This window comes from Triticum aestivum, chromosome 7D (assembly GCF_018294505.1).
Source record: "Triticum aestivum cultivar Chinese Spring chromosome 7D, IWGSC CS RefSeq v2.1, whole genome shotgun sequence".
Taxonomy (NCBI): Eukaryota; Viridiplantae; Streptophyta; class Magnoliopsida; order Poales; family Poaceae; genus Triticum; species Triticum aestivum.
In genome coordinates, this window is record NC_057814.1 from 253,324,874 (window position 1) to 253,346,727 (window position 21,854).

Sequence of the window (21,854 nt, forward strand, 5' to 3'; positions counted from 1 at the left end):
ATGAAAAGTGCAATTTATGTGTAAATTTTGTGCATTTTCTTTCTTCCGGAAGGGTAACAACAATGCCACTATTTATTCTTCCTTATAAAAACTTCATTATTTTGATTATTTTTAGTTTTTATTTTATTTTCGTTATTCTTTAAGGGTAATACCAAGCCATTAATCTATTTCTTTCTTAGGAAACTTCCTTTTTACGGAAATTGCACTATTATACACTTATTCTTACATTTTATAAAAATGTGTAATTTTTGTGTAAATTTTGTGCACATCTTGTCACTTCCTTTTTTTTTCCATTTCCTTTCTTCTTAAACGGTAATACCAATGTCACTAATTCATTGTTCCTTAGAAAACTTTCTTTTGGCGAAAATTTCAGTATTATTAGTTTATTCTCCCATATTATGAAAAGTGCAATTTATGTGTAAATTCTGTGCATTTTTTTCATTTTCTTTCTTCCGGAAGGGTAATAACAATGCCACTAATTTATTCTTCCTTATAAAAACTTCATTATTTTGATTATTTTTTAGTTTTTATTTTATTTTCGTTATTCTTTAAGGGTAATACCAAGTCATTAATCTATTTCTTTCTTAGGAAACTTCATTTTTACGGAAATTGCACTATTATACACTTATTCTTACATTTTATAAAAAACATAATTTTTGTGTAAATTTTGTGCACATCTTGTCACTTCCTTTTTTCATTTCCTTTCTCCTTAAACGGTAATACCAATGTCACTAATTCATTGTTCCTTAGAAAACTTTCTTTTGGAGAAAATTTCAGTATCACTATAAGTTTGTTCTCGCATATTATGAAAAGTGTAATTTATGTGTGTATTTTTTTCATTTCTTTCTTCTGGAAGGGTAATAACAATGCCACTAATTCATTCTTTCTTAGAAAAACTTCGTTATTTTGATTTTGGTTTAGTTTCTATTTTATTTTCTTTATTCTTTAAGGGTAATACTAAGCCATTAATCTATTTTTTATTAGGAAACTTCTTTTTTACGGAAATTGCATATTATACACTTATTCTTACATATTATAAACACATAATTTTTTGTGTACATTTGATGCACATTTTTTCATTACCTGTTTTCATTTTCTTTCTTCTTAAACGATAATACCAATGTCACTAATTCATTCTTCCTTAGGAAACTTTCTTTTGGGGAAAAAATCAGTATTATAAGTTTATTCTTGCATATTATGAAACGTGCAATTTATGTGTAAACCATGTGCAATTTTTTTTTCATTTTCTTTCTTCTGGAAGGGTAATAACAATGCCACTAATTCATTCTTCCTTGCAAAATCTTCTTTATTTTGATTTAGTTTTAGTTTTATTTTATTTCCTTTATTCTTCAAGGGTAATACCAAGCCATTAATCTATTTCTTTTTAGGAAACTTCCCTTTTACAGGGTTATTCTTACATTTTATAAATCACTGTTCAAGAAATCTTCCGATTCAGCGATTAATCTTCCGATTTATCGCTAATTGGGGGGGGGGGGTGTTGACCGATAAGATAATGCCTTATCTTCACCGTTTATCTTTTGGACCGATTTATCGCTCTGACAAGCGATTTATCGGGAATCTACTGATAAATCAGACCTATTCATAGCACTATGTTTGCAAAAACTATGTTTACTTATGTTTTGTGGACCTTGTTACACAATATGTATTGTTGTCCTATTTTGTTTGTCATTTTACGAGGATTCAAAGGCTAGGAAGCAAGGTAACACTTATGTCAAATATTGTTTTGGTGTTGAATACAGCGTATTTTAGTGTTGGAAACCTGAGATTTGCAACAAAAAATCCAATTAATTGTTGATCGATAAAATCGATTAATCGGCCGACTTTCGATTAATCTCTAACCCCTAGCTGACCGAGACGATAACGATAAGCGATATCCTCAACATTTAAAAAAAGCGCATTTTTTGTGCACATCTTGTCATTTCTTTTTTTTCTTTTTCTTTCTTCTAAAACGGCAATACCAATGTCACTAATTTATTCCTCCTTAGGAAACTTTATTTTGGCAAAAAATTCAGTATTATAAGTTTACTCTTGCATAGTATGAAAAGTGCAATTTATGTGCATTTTTTTTCATTTTCTTTCTTATGGAAGGGTAATAACAATGTCACTAATTCATTCTTCCTTAGAAAAACTTCATTATTTTGATTTTGTTTAGTTTTTATTTTCTTTTCTTTATTCTTTAACAGTAATACCAAGCCATTAATCTATTTCTTCTTAGGAAACTTCCTTTTCAAGGAAATTGCACTATTATACACTTATTCATATATATTATAAAAAAACTTATTTTTTTGTAAATTTTGTGCACATTTTTTCATTACTTTTTCTCATTTTGTTTCGTCTTAAACGATCATACCAATATCACTAATTCATCTTTCCTTAGAAAAATATATTATTTTATTTATTTATTTATTTAAGGGGCAATACCAACGCCACTAATTCATTCCCTATGAGAAAACTTATTTTATCGGTAATTACACTATTATATACTTATTCTTGCATATTAGTGCAATTTCTTTGTAAATTAGGTGCAAATTTTGGTTTAGTTTTAGTTCTATTTTATTTTCTTTCAATTATTATATGTGCATTCTTGCATGTTATAAAAAGCACAATTTATGCGTAAATTTTATGAAGTTTTTTCACTATTTGTTTTAATTTGCCTCGTTCAACCAACGTTTTTTTTTTGCGAATGAAACTTATATTACTCATCCCCCAAGGCTACAATCAGCAAGACACAAGTTCTGCAGTTTGGCTTTGTTCTGGCCCGGAGAACGTCGCAATTTTTCTTTTCAATGGACTAACATGCATAGGTTCTTACTAGATTGAAATGCATTTATTTAGCTACCATCGATCGATGGGAGGGAATGCATGTGCGCACAGGTACCGACGTATAATATTTTTTTGCAACTAGTCATGTACAATAGGTGAAATACATCCGTGCATGTGTTTGAAGGCTCCGTCCTCCGATCCGAAAGAGAAAAAAAGAAGAGGAAGGTAGCTTTTTTTTTAGGATCAACTACTGTCGCTTTATTGACTAATTAAAAGAAATTAGAAATCTCGTCCGACACAATGCCCAGAATACAATCTGGGGGAACAACAAACCAAACCTTACATAGTCCATCACTTAACCCTACTTTAGCTAACTTATCTGCGGCAGCGTTAGCACTACGCCTTACCCAAGACACTTTCACTTCTTAGAACATTTTCATCCTCTCCTTGATCTCCTCCAGCAGGGGTCCAACTGCAGAGAGGGTTTTCTCTTGCGCACACAACATCTTTGCTAGATTAGCACAGTCCGTCTCCAACAGCAGCTTGGATGTGTTGAGTTCGGCCGCCACCTGTAGAGCTCGTTTGCAAGCATAAATTTCAGCAACCTTCGGATCGGCAATTCCATCAAACAGATGACAAGTAGCAGCTCTAAAAGCTCCTGAATGATCCCGTAGGACAGCACCTACACCACACATTGCTCCTTGTTTGTAAACAGCTCCATCAAAATTTGCCTTTAACCCAACCCTCCTCCGGTGGCACCCATCTTTCCTTGATCTCCGGCTTCTGCAGCTTTTCTTTCCTTCCATGAAACGCCTTCCATTCATTGACATACAACAACACCGAGTTTATTATTTCATGTGGTTCAGAGATCTTCGTCCCTTGTCGTGTTTCATTCCGGGCTAGCCAAAGTCCGTATGTTGCTTGAACCATTAGCTCCTTCTCCTCCTCCTGTGCATCCGAACCAACCCAACAGCCATCTCGCCACCGCGCTCTGGGAATCGATGTGGACCGGTGGGATCGCCACCGGAATTCCCTTTTCCGAGCGTAGTTGCCTCCAGAATAGCACTGAATGTGGGCAGCTCCAAAATCTGTGAAAGACCGTCTCCTTCCTGCCGCACACCGGACAGAAAATGCCAGGTTTGATCCGACGTCTATGCAACTCCGAGCCAACAGCCAGCCCATTCCTAATCAGCCTCCAAACATGAATTTTTGCCTTGTTCGGAGCACTTGTATCCCATAGCCCGGGCCATCCTTTGTGTCGCGCCACCGAAAGTGACGATTCTGGCTGTCCAGATTTCGCCCTATTCATGGCCATCTTCAGGTGATAAGCAGACCGGACCGTAAATTGTCCGTTCTTAGTATGATTCCATGCTAAATAATCATCCATCTCCGGACCACCAATCGCTATTTGCTTAATATCCGTGGCATCATCAGCGGAAAACATGTTGTCAATTATGTGTGTCCCAAGCTCTCCCAGACTACAGCATCAAATCACGAACCTTGGTTATCCCATGCACGTAATCTGCACCCAGTGGTGTCAGACTTCCTTGTCTTGGGATCCATGGGTCATGATGAATATTTACACTTGCACCACTGCCAATGCGCCAAATAGACCCTTGTCGTAGGAGTTCACGTCCATGCATAATGCTTCTAAAAGTGTACGAAGCACCAGATGGGCACGTTGCATTCATTATTGAACCATCAGGGAAGTACCTAGCCTTAAGAACCCTTGCACATAAAGACTCCGGGTGTTGGACAATCCTCCAAGCCTGCTTGGCCAGTAAAGCTTGATTAAACGCTTTTAGATCTCTAAAGCCCATCCCACCATCTCGCTTCGCTATACACATTTTGTCCCACGCTATCCAATGCACTTTCCGCTCATCAGTCGTTGACCCCCACCAGAATTTTGAAGAGATAGAAGTCAGGTTCCGGCACATCTTCTTCGTGAGGTGAAAACAACTCATAGTGAATGTAGGTGTAGCTTGTAAAACAGATTAACTTGCATTTCTCTAGCTGCTTTAGATAGCCCCTGGCCCTTCAATCCGGCAACTTTACCTTTCGCAGTCTCTGTCACATATTTAAAAGTCCCTTCCTTCGATCTCCCAACAACTGTAGGCAGCCCCAAGTACCTCTCCGACAAGGCCTCTGTTGGAACGCCTAAAGCTTGCTTCAACGCCACCTTGTCATCATCCGGACAGCCCTTCCCAAAGAAAATTGATGACTTCTGCAAGTTGACTTTCTGACCCAAAGACACTTCATACATTGTGAGAATATCTTTGAGTACTTGGAAGCTTCCCTCTGTTCCTTGAAGAAACACTATACTGTCATCCGCAAACAACAGGTGTGTCACTTGGGGGCCAGTGCACCCAAATGAGACCCCTTTTATCAAGTCATCCTCTTGTGCTCTTTTTAATAATGCAGAGAAGCCCTCAACACAAAACAAGAATAAATATGGAGACAAAGGGTCACCCTGTCGGAGCCCTCTAGATGGCGTGAAAGACGTTGACATGCCCCCATTTAACTTAATCCTGAAATTTGCAGACGTCACACATCGCATAATCATGGAAATCCACCTTGGCTCAAAACCAAACCTTGACAACATCTGCTCCAGAAAAATCCATTCCACTCTATCGTACGCCTTCATCATGTCCAGTTTAACCGCGCACAAAGGCCTCTTGCGTTTCCTGGTTCGTATAGCATGCATACACTCATACGCCATCAAGACATTATCCGTGATGAGCCTTCCAGAGACGAAAGCACTTTGCTCTTCAGATATCAGCACTGGCAAGATTACCTTCAACCTGTTAGCAAGGACTTTTGATGCAATTTTATAAAGTACATTACATAAACTTATCGGTCTGAACTGGGAAAGCAACTCCGGTGAGTTGACTTTAGCAATCATGACTATGACTATCGCATTAAACGCGTCAGGCGCGGCCACACCACCCAAAAAATCTCGCACAACCCTACACACATCATCCTTGACCAACGACCAGTGTCGTTGGTAGAAGAGTGCTGGCAGCCCATCCGGGGCAGGAGCTTTAGTAGGCCCCATTTGAAACAGCGCAGCTTCTATTTCCATGTCAGACACAGGCGCACACAACTTGCCGTTCATCTCCTCCGTCACCATTGGAGCAATGTTTTCCAACAGGCCATTAGTTCCCGCCGAGTCCTCTGATGTGAACAGCTTGGCATAAAAATTTGCCGCCAACTCTCTCATGTCTTCGTCAACCGTACACCTTGATCCATCCTCTTTGACTAGTGATTTTACAGTATTTTTTCGCTTACGATGAGTTGCACGCCCTTGGAAATATTTGGTGTTCTGATCACCAGCAGCAAGCCAGTCGATCCGTGATCTCTGTCTATACAGCAGTTCCTCACGAGCATAAATCTCCCGCAGCTGTTCTTCCAGTTCGCGGACCTCAGAGTCCAGACCCAAGTGCTCTGTACTTAGCATAAGAGGAAGGTAGCTAGCTAGTAGTGTTGGTGCAGATACATACATACTGTTGTGTACGCTGCGCGTACGAATTCCTTGAAAACAAATTAATATCGCGCGTGACACTAGCCGGCCATTGCCTTGATTTTTTTTTATGTGCGATCGAGTTAAGCCTTGATTCATAGAGGTAGCGAACCATCAATCAGGTAGTTTCGTTGGCTGAAACAACTTCGGGTCAGTCGACTGACCTATAGTCAGTCCCATTTTTTTGTGTGTGAGAAAATATCATTCATTCATTTCTTGTCACTGCACAACCCCAGGTACGTCCATTTGTTCGTGCCTAAGTTGATCTCGTTAACCCTGCAGCTTACATGCACAAAAAGAATCACATCTAGCAGTAGAACAAATTGAATTCACGAGGAGGAAGTTTCTTCTTTGCATAGTTTCCGGCTGAGGGTGCTGAAGTTGGCCCGCGAGAACTGGCGGGTCCTCCAGTCCGCCCCGGACTTCATCATCAGCTCGAACTCCTGGTAGCTGATGCGTCCGTCCCGGTCGGTGTCGACGTCGCGGATGATCTCGAGGATGGCCTGCTCGTTGGGCCCCAGCTCCTGCCGGAGCTCGTCGATCTCGATGAAGCCGCTGCCGTCCTTGTCGAAGTAGCGGAACGCCGCCGCCAGGTACTTCTCGTTGGTCATCTTCTTGAGGTGCAGCGACACCGTCACGAACTCGTCGCAGTCCAGCGTCCCGTTGCCGTCCGTGTCGGCGGCCTCGAGCAGCATCCTGATCTCCGACTCCGGCACGCGCTGGCCGTTGATGTGGAGGCCCTCCATGAGCTCCTCCAGCGACAGGTTGCCGTTCTTGTCCTTGTCCATGAGGTGGAACATCTGCACGTACTTGTCCAGCTCCTCCACCGGCATGTTCCGCGCCACCACGCCCAGCGCCTTCTTCTTGAACTTGTTCATCGCCGAGAACTGCTGCAGCCGAGACCGCACCGCCTCGCCCAGCGACACGTTCGGCGCCGTGTCCGCGTTCTTCAGCCACGGGTGCTCTGCCAATCACAATCACAATCACAATGCTTGCGTTAGTTCTACGTCCATCCACTCCACGTGCTAATTAGTAGTAGAAGTGCAATGGCGAAGTACCAAGAACTTGCGAGGCCGTGAGCCGGGTGGCGGGGTCGGGGTCGAGCATCTGCCTGATGAGGTCCTTGGGGTTGCCGGACACCCTGGGCCAGGGCTCCCGGTTGAAGTCGAGGCCGCCGCGGATAATGGCCTGCGCGATCTTCTCGTCGTTGTCCCCCCAGAAGGGCGGCACACCGCAGAGGAGGATGTAGAGGATGACGCCGGCGCTCCACACGTCCACCTCCTGCCCGTAGTTACGCTTGAGGACCTCGGGGGCCATGTAGTAGGCGCTCCCCACCACCTCCGTGAAGCGATCGCCGGGGTTGAAGAACACCGAGAGGCCGAAGTCGATCACCTTGAGGGGGGCGTCCTCGGATTTGTTGGCGAACAGGAAGTTCTCCGGCTTGAGATCACGGTGGATCACCCCGTTCGAATGGCACAACTGCCACATTGGTTGAGCAAACTTGGTTAGTTCGTTGCCTTCGTTGCGATATTGGTGCGCAAGAACGTCGATCGAGAAGCTTGTTGAGGTGTTCTTGAACGAATCTTGCATGCGGGTTGCGTACCTGGATGACGTTGACGATGGTGCGGAAGACCTTGGCGGCGGCGCGCTCGGAGTAGTGGCCGCGGGCGACGATGCGGTCGAAGAGCTCGCCGCCCTCGCAGAGCTCCATGACGAGGTGCACGGAGCCTTCCTGGTCCTCGCGGGCCTCCCGCAGCCGCACAACGGCCGCGCCGCCGCGGGCCGACATGCGCCGCATGATGGCCACCTCCCTCCGCACGTCGGCCGCGTGCGCCGCGGCCGCTGCGGCGGCGGCTCTCGCGGCGGCTTCCGCGCCCCCGCCACCCGCGGCCTTGCGGTTCGCCCCGCGGCCGCCCCGGCGGCGGTGCCTCCGGATGGTCTTGCACGCGAGCGCCTCGCCCGTGGCGGCGTCCTTGCAGCGGCGCGTCACCCCGAACTCCCCGCGGCCGAGCTCCTTCCCGAGCACGTAGCGCCGCCCGAACTCGGCGGACGTCATCTTGGCCACGAGCTCCTCCTCCTCGGTGCCGCCGGCGGGGCCGTCACCATTGTTGCGCCTGGAGCTGCCGTGGTCGGCCTTCCTGGCGGAGCTGTCCGAGCCCGCGCGGGCGCTGCTGGTGCTGGCCCCGGAGGCGGCGTTGGCGGCGGCGGCGTCGCGTTCGGTGACGGGGAGGACGAAGGAGAGGTTGCCGAGGCGGCCGCGCAGCTTCCGCGAGCAGGCGTAGGCGGAGTAGCAGCCCCCCATCGAGCCACCTCCCTCGCCGAGCCCGCCGCGAAGGCGCTCCTGCCCTGCCCGGCCCCTCTCTTCCCCTCTCCCTGCCCTCCTCGCGTCGGAGCTGCGCGTGGGCGTGCCGCGTTTGTTGGCGCGTCGACGGGGGGTCAGCCGTGTCCCGCGCTGCGGCTCGCCGCGAGATCCTGCATGGCCGCCTACGCTAGCTATTCGCGCGCGCTACTTATGCTGCCCACGGGCGGGACGGGTGTGTACAGGTTGGAGTGCGGAACGCGGTGTCACCCGGGGGGAAAGGAGAGTTAATACGCGCCACGATCGTGGCCGCGTAGGGCTGCGTGCCGCGCCATCTACGGCCGCTAGACGATGCACGTGGCAGCTGCGCCATATAGCTGCGAGAAGGAACCGACGGCTGTAGAATGTTCGTGCGCACTGATCGTACATGTCACTTCTCCTTGTCCTTGGGCAACAAGATTCCATCGGGTTTGTGCTGTGAAGCAACGCGGGAGACGGTCTGGACGGTCGGATGCTGTGCCGTTGGGGAAGCCTGCTGGCCGTGCAAAGATTTTGCTTGTTCCACCGTTCATTTACACGGCACCGAGAGAGTGCGTACGGCGAGAAGATGGTACCTTGTCAAATGGAACTGGATTTGTAGGTGCGAACGACCTTAGAAAACAAAATATAAAAATATAAGAGCATCTCCAGCCGTTGGCCCCTCAGGGGCGCGTAAAATCGCCGCCTGGGAGCGAGCCGGCGCTAAAAATTGGCATGGGGGCTTTCGGGTTTCTAGCCGCCGGCCCCAGGGTCGTCCTCAGAAGGCGTTTTTTAAGAAAAAAGAAATTCGACTAAAGTTCAGCAAACGGGACAAAGATTCGGCTAAAGTTCGGCGAACATGACATTACATAACAAAGTTTAGTACTTTTAAAAAAACGGCCGCAACTACAACTACGAGCCGAAGAACGTGCTGAGCGCGGCGAAGTCGCCGACGTCGCCGCCATCCTCGCCGTCCCTCTCCTCCTTGACGCGGCCGCCCCTGCTGGACCCCTGCCCGACGTCGCCCTGGCGGACCGGTGGCGGCGGCGCATCATCGTCGCTCTCGTTGTCGAGGACGACGACGCCTCCCTCGCCGCGGCCACGGCGCCGAGCGGCGAACTGCTCGTAGGCGCGGCACTGGCGCTCCAGCTCCGTCCGTGCCCAGTCTTCACGCGCCCACTTCAAGGCTGCCGCGTCGTCGAGCTCCTCCTTCACGCCGCCGGCGAGCCCTGGCTCCGTCTTCACGACGGCGAGCCCCGACCCAGTCTTCACGGCGGCGAGCCCCAGCTCCGTCTTCGGTTTGACGTAGCGGGGAGGAGCCGAGGAGGAGGCGCGCCCGTCGCCCTCGTTGATGACGATGCCGGCGCTGCAGGTGCGCCGCCCGAGCGGCGTCTCCGTTGCAGGCTCGGCCTTGACGCCGAACACCGCCGGCGAGCCGGAGGAGTGGGAGGAGGAATGGGAGGAGGAAGACGAGGAGGAGCCGAACCTCCTGGGCATCCATTGTCCGGCGCTCCGGCGGGGGACCGGGGCGACGGCCGCGGCAGGGTATGTCAGCGGCGGGTTGTTGCCGCCCTCGAGGTGCTGGAGAACCTCGTGGAGCGTGCGGCCAGGGCGCCCCACCACAGGCGGCGCCCCTCGCTATTCCTGGTGCCCCCACCACCGGCGCCCCGTTGGTGGAGGCCAGCCGCTGCGCCTGCCGGTGCTGGAAGTACGCCGCCCACGCCTCGTGGTTGTCGGCGGCGTACTACGGGAGGGCGCGCTGCTCCTCCGTCAGCGACGCTCGCACGCGGTCGACCTCGTCGGCGCGCGCGTTGACGTCGGGCACTGGGCGAATGGGGACGCCACCGGCGCTGAGCCTCCACCCGCCCGGCCCTGCGCATGTCGGGCGGCGCCGGGATGTTGGCCTCGAAGAGCAGATACGCCTCCCACCCGTGCAGTGAGCGGCGGCCGAAGCCGTTGGCCGCCGCCGCATCACCGGGGAATCGCTCACCCATCGTCGCAGCTGGGCTTGGGGAGAGATGGGATGATCGTCGGCGGCGGCTGCGCACGGGGAGAGAGAGGCAGAGCACGGCGGGCTGTGGCCAGAGGTGAGGGGGAGGCGTTGATTTTATAGCCGCCCGACACCGTGTGTACACGTGGCAGGAGGGAGGACGTCGCCGCGCCGCCCATGAGGAATCAATGGAAGGCTGACCCGCGGCAGCCTTGGCATTGATTCCCCGAGGGAAACCGAGGCGTTGTGAGGACGACGAGGCGAGTGTCGCTGACTCGGCGGGCCCACGGTCAGTGCGCCAAAATCGCTCGCCCCGGCGCTCCCAGGCGCCCCCTAGTGCGCCGGGTTCGTCCTGGGTCCGCCGGCCCCAATTTTGGCCCAACTCGGCGAAAACGGGCTCCTGGGGGCGGGACTGGGCCGATTTTCGCACGCCGGCGGTAAAAAATCGCCTGGGGGCGTGTTGGGAGCGCGGCTGGAGATGCTCTAAGAGCATGTACAGATGAATTTGGCAAATTCGACCCCTCAAACGCCCGCGGACGCGTCCGGCCGCATCCGCGGACAGTGACCGGTCACCCCTCAAAAAACGCATTCCACATCTGCATACCTCATATTAGAAAACTCAAATCCATATTATTACATGCAACATAGCGATCTTTGACCGGAGCTCGTCTGGTTTCGCTCCCCGCTCGTCCGGCTCTGTCCTGGCCATATCTGACGGCCTGCTGCGCTCCTTAGAGTGTTGGGCCGGTCGCCGGCAAGGTAGGGCAGGGCATGGGACATGAGCTGGCTCACAGGACTCAAGGCCCGCCGTCTCCCATGCCCTACTCTTCATCGTCGGAGACTGAAACCCGAACGGTGCCGGTGGACGTCAGACCGATGATGGATCCGTCCGGGGACGAGCCGCCGACGTCCACCACGATGCGGTTGTGGTGCCCGGACTGACGCGTCATACGAGGCGCCCGAGAATGCGACTCCACCTCGCCGTCGTCCGCCGCCGCCTCCCGCGCCCGGTGCCATGGCCTCGTGGGACGATGGTGCGTACCCAATATCGGCGCGCCACCGGAGGGGGTGTGCGTCCGTGATACGTCTTCATCGTATCTACTTTTCCAAACTCTTTTGCCCTTGTTTTGGACTCTAACTTGTATGATTTGAATGGAACTAATCCGGACTAACGCTGTTTTCAGCAGAATTGCCATGGTGTTATTTTTGTGCAGAAATAAAAGTTCTCGGAATGACCTGAAAATTCACGGAGATCACTTTTGGAATTAATAAAAAATATTAACGAATGAATCAACAGAAGGGGCCCGCACCCTAGCCACAAGGTTGGGGGGCGCGCCCTCCGACCTTGTGGGCCCTCTGGACCTCCACCGACCTCAACTCCAACTCCATATATTCACTTTTGGAGAAAAAAAATCAGAGAGAAGGATTCATCGTGTTTTACGATACGGAGCCGCCGCCAAGCCCTGTTCTTCCTCGGGAGGGCAGATCTGGAGTCCGTTTGGGGCTCCAGAGAGGGGAATCCGTCGCCATCGTCATCATCAACCATCCTCCATCACCAATTTCATGATGCTCACCGTCGTGCATGAGTAATCCCATTGTAGGCTTGCTGGACCGTGATGAGTTGGATGAGATTTACCATGTAATCGAGTTAGTTTTGTTAGGGTTTTATCCCTAGTATCCACTATGTTCTAGGATTGATGTTGCTATGACTTTGCTATGCTTAATGCTTGTCACTAGGGCCCGAGTGCCATGATTTCAGATTTGAACCTATTATGTTTTCATGAATATATTTGTGTTCTTGATCCTATCTTGCAAGTTACAGTCACCTACTACGTGTTATGATCCGGCAACCCCGGAGTGACAATAGTCGGGACACTTCCCGGTGATGACCGTAGTTTGAGGAGTTCATGTATTCACTAAGTGCTAATGCTTTGGTCCGGTACTCTATTAAAAGGAGGCCTTAATATCCCTTAGTTTCCAATAGGACCCCGCTGCCACGGGAGGGTAGGACAAAAGATGTCATGCAAGTTCTTTTCCATAAGCATGAATGACTATATTTGGAATACATGCCTACATTATATTGATGAATTGGAGCTAGTTCTGTGTTATCCTATGTTATAACCGTTGCATGATGAATGCCATCCAACATAATTATCCATCATTGATCCATTGCCTACGAGCTTTTCACATATTGATCTTTGCCTTGTTACTTTTCCGTTGCCAGTGTTACAATTGCTACATTACTGCTACTATCACTTTTGCCACCACTATGATTAGTTCCATACTACTTTGCTACTAAATACTTTGCTGTAGATATTAAGTCTTTCAGGTGTGGTTGAATTGACAACTCAGCTGCTAATACTCAAGAATATTCTTTGCCTCCCCTTGTGTCGAATCAATAAATTTGGGTTGAATACTCTACCCTCAAAAATTGTTGCGATCCCCTATACTTGTAGGATATCAAGACCTTTTTCTGGTGCCTTTGCCGGGGAGCATAGCTCTGTTCTCTGAGTCACTTGGGATTTATATCTGTTCATCACTATGAGGAATCTGAAAGACAACAAAACCAAGACCTATCCCTCAACTACGAGGGGAGGTAAGGAACCGCCATCTAGCTCTGCACTTGATTCTCTTCTGTTTTGAGTAAACTTGTGACACCTACACTTGCTATTGATTTTGATATGTCGCATGTTATTGAAGATGCCACTTCTGCTATGCATAATGCTTATGATGAAACTACTTCTCTGCTTGATAACACTGTGGCACTAGGTGAATTTCTTGATGAACATGCTAGGGTTAGGGAGAATGAAATTACTGAAACTGAAGATTTTGATTCCCCCCTAGATATGAATTGCCTGTTGTACCTGAGGGTTATGTTATGGAGGAAGAAACTGCTAGAGACTTCTTTGCTTGCAATGATAGAGAAGATCTTAAGAAACTGTTAGCTAAGCTGAAAGAAAAATCCTTGAATGCTAGAATGAATTATGATCCCGCTTTTGCTACTTCACCTATCTTCGTTACTGATAAGGATTATGAATTCTCTGTCGACCCTGAGTTAATTAGTTTGGTTGAATCTGATCCTTTCTATGGTTATGAATCTGAAACTGTTGTGGCACATCTCACTAAATTGAATGATATAGCCACCCTATTTGCTCAAGAGGAAAAATTCGCTATTACTATATTCTTAAATTGTTTCCTTTCTCATTAAAGGGTGATGCTAAGTTATGGTTTAATTATCTCGCTCCTGGTTGTGTGCGTAGTCCCCAGATATGATTTACTATTTTTCTGCAAAATATTTCCCTGCTCATAAGAAACAAGCTGCTTTAAGCGAAATATTTAATTTTGTGCAAATTGAAGAAGAGAGTCTCCCACAAGCTTGGGGGAGGCTTCTCCAATTACTTAATGCTTTGCCTGATCACCCTCTCAATAAAAATGAAATACTTGATAACTTTTATAATGGACTAACCGATGCTTCCAGAGACCACCTGGATAGTTGTGCTGGTTGTGTTTTCAGGGAAAGAACTGTTGAGCAAGCTGAATTGCTATTGAATAATATATTGAGTAATGATAATGATTGGAAACTTACTGAACCAACTCCTAAGCCAACTCCGAAGAAAAGGGGTATTCTATTTCTCAGTCCCAAAGATATGCAAGAGGCAAACAAATCTATGAAAGAAAAAGGTATTAAAGCTGACAATGTTAAGAATTTACCGTCTATTGAAGAAATACATGGTCTTGATAACCCGACACAGGTAGTAGAGGTAAACTCTCTCCATAGATTTGATGAAGGCGATATTCCTCATAATAAGTCTGCTAGTCAATGCTTGGATGAGTTTGATAATTTTATTGTTAAACAAGAAAACTTCAGTGCTTACGTTAGTAGACAATTGAAACGTAATGCTTACATGCTTGACCACTTGGGTGATTATATGAATAGAACTGTTAATGATCTTAAGCTTATTAGTAAACATGCTTCCATGGTTACAACTCAAGTAGAACAAGTACTTAAGGCACAAGATGATTTGCTCAATGAGTTGAATAGTAAGAATAATGATAATGCTGTTAGGGTTATGACTAGAGGTGGTAAAATGACCTAGGAACCTTTGTATCCTGAGGGCCATCCTAAGAGAGTTGAGCAAGATTCTCAGAGAACTAATACTGATGCACCTAGTCCTAGTAATAGAAAGAAAAAGAAAACTGATAGGACTTTGCATGCTAGTGAACCTGCTATAGACACACCTGAGAATCCCAATGACATTTCTATTTCTGATGCTGAGACACAATCTGGTGATGAACATGAACCTGGATAATGTTAATAATGATGTTCATGTTGATGCTCAACCTAGTAATGATAATGAAGTTGAGACTGAACCTGCTGTTGATCTTGATAATCCACAACCAAAGAATCAATGTTATGATAAGAGAGATTTTGTTGCTAGGAAGCATGGTAAAGAAAGAGAACCTTGGGTTCAGAAACCCATGCCCTTTCCTCCTAAGCCTGATGGGGAACGTAGTAATTTCAAAAAAATTCTACGCACACGCAAGATCATGATGATGCATAGCAACGAGAGGGGAGAGTGTTGTCCACGTACCCTCGTAGACCGAAAGCGGAAGCGTTAACACAACGCGGTTGATGTAGTCGTACGTCTTCACGATCCGACCGATCAAGTACCAAACGCACGGCACCTCTTGAGTTCAGCACACGTTCAGCTCGATGACGTCCCTCGAACTCCGATCCAGCCGAGTGTTGAGGGAGAGTTTTGTCAGCACGACGGTGTGGTGACGATGATGATGTTCTACCGACGCAGGGCTTCGCCTAAGCTCCGCAACGATATTATCGAGGTGTAATATGGTGGAGGGGGGCACCGCACACGGCTAAAATATCGTATATCAATTGTGTGTCTAGAGGTGCCCCCCTGCCCCCGTATATAAAGGAGCAAGGGGGAGGCCGCCGGCCTAGGAGGTGTGGCGCGCCAGGAGGAGTCCTACTCCTACCGGGAGTAGGACTCCCCCCTTTCCTTGTTGGACTAGGAGTGGAAGAAGGGAGGAGGTGGAGGGGAGGAAGGAAGGGGGGCGCCGCCCCCCTCTCCTTGTCCTATTCGGACTGGGGGGGAAGGGGGGCGCGGCCCTGCCCTAGCCTCCTCTCCTCTCTTCCACCTAGGCCCACTAAGGCCCATTAAGTTACCGGGGGGTTCCGGTAACCTCCCGGTACTCCGGAAAAATCCCGATTTCACCCGGAACACTTCCGATGTCCAAACATAGGCTTCCAATATATCAATCTTTATGTCTCGACCATTTTGAGACTCCTCGTCATGTCTGTGATCATATCCGAGACTCCGAACAACCTTCGGTACATCAAAACATATAAACTCATAATATAACTGTCATCGTAACTTTAAGCGTGGGGACCCTACGGGTTCGAGAACTATGTAGACATGACCGAGACACCTCTCCGGTCAATAACCAATAGCGGAACCTGGATGCTCATATTGGTTCCCACATATTCTACGAAGATCTTTATCGGTCAGACCGCATAACAACATACGCTGTTCCCTTTGTCATTGGTATGTTACTTGCCCGAGATTCGATCGTCGGTATCTCGATAACTAGTTCAATCTCGTTACCGGCAAGTCTCTTTACTCGTTCCGTAATACATCATCCCGCAACTAACTCATTAGTCACAATGCTTGCAAGGCTTATAGTGATGTGCATTACCGAGTGGGCCCAGAGATACCTCTCCGACAATCGGAGTGACAAATCCTAATCTCGAAATACGCCAACCCAACAAGTACCTTTGGAGACACCTGTAGAGCACCTTTATAATCACCCAGTTACGTTGTGACGTTTGGTAGCACACAAAGTGTTCCTCCGGTAAACGGGAGTTGCATAATCTCATAGTCATAGGAACATGTATAAGTCATGAAGAAAGCAATAGCAACATACTAAACGATCGAGTGCTAAGCTAACGGAATGGGTCAAGTCAATCACGTCATTCTCCTAATGAGGTGATCCCGTTAATCAAATGACAACTCATGTCTATGGCTAGGAAACATAACCATCTTTGATTAACGAGCTAGTCAAGTAGAGGCATACTAGTGACACTCTGTTTGTCTATGTATTCACACATGTATTATGTTTCCGGTTAATACACTTCTAGCATGAATAATAAACATTTATCATGATATAAGGAAATAAATAATACTTTATTATTGCCTCTAGGGCATATTTCCTTCAGTCTCCCACTTGCACTAGAGTCAATAATCTAGTTCACATCGCCATGTGATTTAACATCAATAGTTCACATCACCATGTGATTAACACCCATAGTTCACATCGTCATGTGACCAACACCCAAAGGGTTTACTAGAGTCAGTAATCTAGTTCACATCGCTATGTGATTAACACCCAAAGAGTACTAAGGTGTGATCATGTTTTGCTTGTGAGATAGTTTTAGTCAACGGGTGTGTCACATTCAGATCCGTAAGTATTTTGCAAATTTCTATGTCTACAATGCTCTGCACGGAGCTACTCTAGCTAATTGCTCCCACTTTCAATATGTATCTAGACCGAGACTTAGAGTCATCTAGATTAGTGTCAAAACTTGCATCGACGTAACCCTTTACGACGAACCTTTTGTCACTTCCATAATCGAGAAACATATCCTTATTCCACTAAGGATAATTTTGACCGCTGTCCAGTGATCTACTCCTAGATCACTATTGTACTCCCTTGCCAAAATCAGTGTAGGGTATACAATAGATCTGGTACACAGCATGGCATACTTTATAGAACCTATGGCTAAGGCATAGGGAATGACTTTCATTCTCTTTCTATCTTCTGCCGTGGTCGGGCTTTGAGTCTTACTCAATTTCACACCTTGTAACACAGGCAAGAAACTCTTTATTTGACTGTTCTATTTTGAACTACTTCAAAATCTTGTTAAGGTATGTACTCATTGAAAAAACTTATCAAGCGTCTTGATCTATCTCTATAGATCTTGATGCTCAATATGTAAGCAGCTTCACCGAGGTCTTTTCTTTGAAAAACTCCTTCCAAACACTCCTTTATGCTTTGCAGAATAATTCTACATTATTTCCGATCAACAATATGTCATTCACATATACTTATCAGAAATGCTGTAGTGCTCCCACTCACTTTCTTGTAAATACAGGCTTCACCGCAAGTCTGTATAAAACTATATCCTTTGATCAACTTATCAAAGCGTATATTCCAACTCCGAGATGCTTGCACCAGTCCATAGATGGATCGCTGGAGCTTGCATATTTTGTTAGCACTTTTAGGATTGACAAAACCTCCTAGTTGCATCATATACAACTCTTCTTTAATAAATCCATTAAGGAATGCAGTTTTGTTTATCCATTTACCATATTTCATAAAATGCGGCAATTGCTAACATGATTCAGACAGACTTAAGCATAGATACGAGAGAGAAACTCTCATCGTAGTCAACACCTTGAACTTGTCGAAAACCTTTTTGCGACAATTCTAGCTTTGTAGACAGTAACACTACTATCACTGTCTGTGTTCCTCTTGAAGATCCATTTAATCTCAATGGCTCGCCGATCATTGGGAAAGTAAATCAAAGTCCATACTTTGTTCTCATACATGGATCTCATCTCAGATTTCATGGCCTCAAGCCATTTTGCGGAATCTGGGCTCACCATCGCTTCTTTATAGTTCGTAGGTTCGTCATGGTCTAGTAACATAACCTCCAGAACAGGATTACCGTACCACTCTGGTGCGGATCTTACTCTGGTTGACCTACGAGGTTCAGTAATAACTTGATCTGAAGTTCCATGATCATCATCATTAACTTCCTCACTAATTGGTATAGGCGTCACAGAAACTGGTTTCTGCGATGAACTACTTTCCAATAAGGGAGCAGGTACAATTACCTCATCAAGTTCTACTTTCCTCCCACTCACTTCTTTCGAGAGAAACTCCTTCTCTAGAAAAGATCCATTCTTAGCAACGAATGTCTTGCCTTCGGATCTGTGATAGAAGGTGTACCCAACTGTCTCCTTTGGGTATCCTATGAAGACACATTTCTCCGATTTGGGTTTGAGCTTATCAGGATGAAACCTTTTCACGTAAGCATCGCAACCCCAAATTTTAAGAAACGACAACTTTGGTTTCTTGCCAAACCACAGTTCATAAGATGTCGTCTCAACGGATTTAGATGGTACCCTATTTAACGTGAATGCAGCTGTCTCTAATGCATAACCCCAAAACGATAGTGGTAGATCGGTAAGAGACATCATATATCGCACCATATCTAATAAAGTACGGTTACGATGTTCGGACACACCATTACACCGTGGTGTTCCAGGTCGCGTGAGTTGCGAAACTATTTCACATTGTTTTAACTGAAGGCCAAACTCGTAACTCAAATACTCTTCTCCACGATCAGATCGTAGAAACTTTATTTTCTTGTTACGATGATTTTCCGCTTCACTCTGAAATTATATGAACTTTTCAAATGTTTCAGACTTCTGTTTCATTAAGTAGATATACCCAAATCTGCTCAAATCATCTATGAAGGTCAGAAAATAATGATACCTGCTACGAGCCTCAATATTCATCGAACCACATACATCTGTATGTATGATTTCCAACAAATCTGTTGCTCTATCCATAGTTCCGGAGAACGGCGTTTTAGTCATCTTTCCCATGAGGCATGGTTCGCAAGCATCAAGTGATTCATAATCAAGTGATTCCAAAATCCGATCAGTATGGAGTTTCTTCATGCGCTTTACACCAATATGACCTAAACGGCAGTGCCACAAATAAGTTGCACTATCATTATTAACTTTGCATCTTTTGGCTTCATTATTATGAATATGTGTATCACTACGATCGAGATCCAACAAACCATTTTATTGGGTGTATGACCATAGAACGTTTTATTCATGTAAACAGAACAACAATTATTCTCTAACTTAAATGAATAAACGTATTGCAACAAACATGATCAAATCATATTCATGCTCAACGCAAACACCAAATAACACTTATTTAGTTTCAACACTAATCCCAAAAGTATAGGGAGTGTGCGATGATGATCATATCAATCTTGGAACTACTTCCAACACACATCGTCACCTCGCCTTTTACTAGTCTCTGTTTATTCTGCAACTCCCGTTTCGAGTTACTACTCTTAGCAACTGAACCAGTATCAAATACCGAGGGGTTGCTACGAACACTAGTACAATACACATCAATAATCTGTATATCAAATATACCTTTGTTCACTTTGCCATCCTTTCTTATCCACCAAATAATTGGGGTAGTTCCGCTTCCAGTGACCAGTCCCTTTGCAGTAGAAGCACTTAGTCTCAGGCTTAGGACCAGACTTAGGCTTCTTCACTTGAGCAGCAACTTGCTTGCCGTTCTTTTTGAAGTTCCCCTTCTTCCCTTTGCCCTTTTCTTGAAACTAGTGGTCTCGTCAACCATCAACACTTGATGTTTTTCTTGATTTCTACCTTCGTCGATTTCAGCATCACGAAGATCTCGGGAATTACTTTCGTCATCCCTTGCATACTATAGTTCATCACGAAGTTCTACTAACTTGGTGATGGTGACTAGAGAATTCTGTCAATCACTATTTTATCTGGAAGATTAACTCCCACTTGATTCAAGCGATTGTAGTACCCAGACAATCTGAGCACATGCTCACTGCTTGAGCTATTCTCCTCCATCTTTTAGCTATAGAACTTGTTGGAGACTTCATATCTCTCAACTCGGGTATTTGCTTGAAATATTAACTTCAACTCCTGGAACATCTCATATGGTCCATGACGTTCAAAACGTCTTTGAAGTCCCGATTCTAAGCCGTTAAGCATGGTGCACTAAACTATCAAGTAGTCATCATATTGAGCTAGCCAAACGTTCATAACGTCTGCATCTGCTCCTGCAATAGGTCTGTCACCTAGCGGTGCATCAAGGACATAATTTTTCTATGCAGCAATGAGGACAATCCTCAGAGCACGGATCCAATCCGCATCTTTGCTACTAACATCTTTCAACATAATTTTTCTCTAGGAACATATCAAAAATAAACACAGGGAAGCAACAACGCGAGCTATTGATCTACAACATAATTTGCAAAATACTATCAGGACTAAGTTCATGATAAATTTAAGTTCAATTAATCATATTAGTTAAGAACTCCCACTTAGATAGACATCCCTCTAATCATCTAAGTGATTACGTGATCCATATCAACTAAACCATGTCCGATCATCACGTGAGATGGAGTAGTTTCAACGGTGAACATCACTATGTTGATCATATCTACTATATGATTCACGCTCGACCTTTCGGTCTCCGTGTTCCGAGGCCATATCTGCATATGCTAGGCTCGTCAAGTTTAACCTGAGTATTCCGCGTGTGCAACTGTTTTGCACCCGTTGTATTTGAACGTAGAGCCTATCACACCCAATCATCACGTGGTGTCTCAGCACGAAGAACTTTCGCAACGGTGCATACTCAGGGAGAACACTTTTATCTTGAAATTTTAGTGAGAGATCATCTTATAATGCTACCGTCAATCAAAGCAAGATAAGATGCATAAAAGATAAACATCACATGCAATCAATATAAGTGATATGATATGGCCATCATCATCTTGTGCTTGTGATCTCCATCTCCGAAGCACCGTCATGATCACCATCGTCACCGGCGCGACACCTTGATCTCCATCGTAGCATCGTTGTCGTCTCGCCAACTATTGCTTTTACGACTATCGCTACCGCTTAGTGATAAAGTAAAACAATTACATGGCGATTGCATTTCATACAATAAAGCGACAACCATATGGCTCCTGCCAGTTGCCAATAACTCGGTTACAAAACATGATCATCTCATACAATAAAATATAGCATCATGTCTTGACCATATCACATCACAACATGCCCTGCAAAAACAAGTTAGACGTCCTCTACTTTGTTGTTGCAAGTTTTACGTGGCTGCTACGGGCTTAGCAAGAACCGTTCTTACCTACGCATCAAAACCACAACGATAGTTTGTCAAGTTGGTGCTGTTTTAACCTTCGCAAGGACCGGGCGTAGCCACACTCGGTTCAACTAAAGTGAGAGAGACAGACACCCGCCAGTCACCTTTAAGCAACGAGTGCTCGCAACGGTGAAACCAGTCTCGCGTAAGCGTACGCGTAATGTCGGTCTGGGCCGCTTCATCTCACAATACCGCCGAACCAAAGTATG

The 21,854-nt window shown here is 46.2% G+C and overlaps 1 protein-coding gene across 1 annotated transcript; it reads right to left on the reverse strand.

The window, feature by feature from the left end:
- Positions 1–6,493: 6,493 nt before the first annotated feature.
- LOC123166059 (calcium-dependent protein kinase 21) lies at positions 6,494–8,839 on the reverse strand. Its single transcript, XM_044583819.1, has 3 exons — positions 7,908–8,839; positions 7,363–7,783; positions 6,494–7,268 (listed from the first exon to the last, which is right to left on the reverse strand). The coding sequence occupies exons 1-3, from the start codon at positions 8,604–8,606 to the stop codon at positions 6,634–6,636; spliced, it is 1,755 nt and encodes a 584-aa protein (XP_044439754.1). The 5' UTR covers positions 8,607–8,839; the 3' UTR covers positions 6,494–6,633.
- Positions 8,840–21,854: the final 13,015 nt, after the last annotated feature.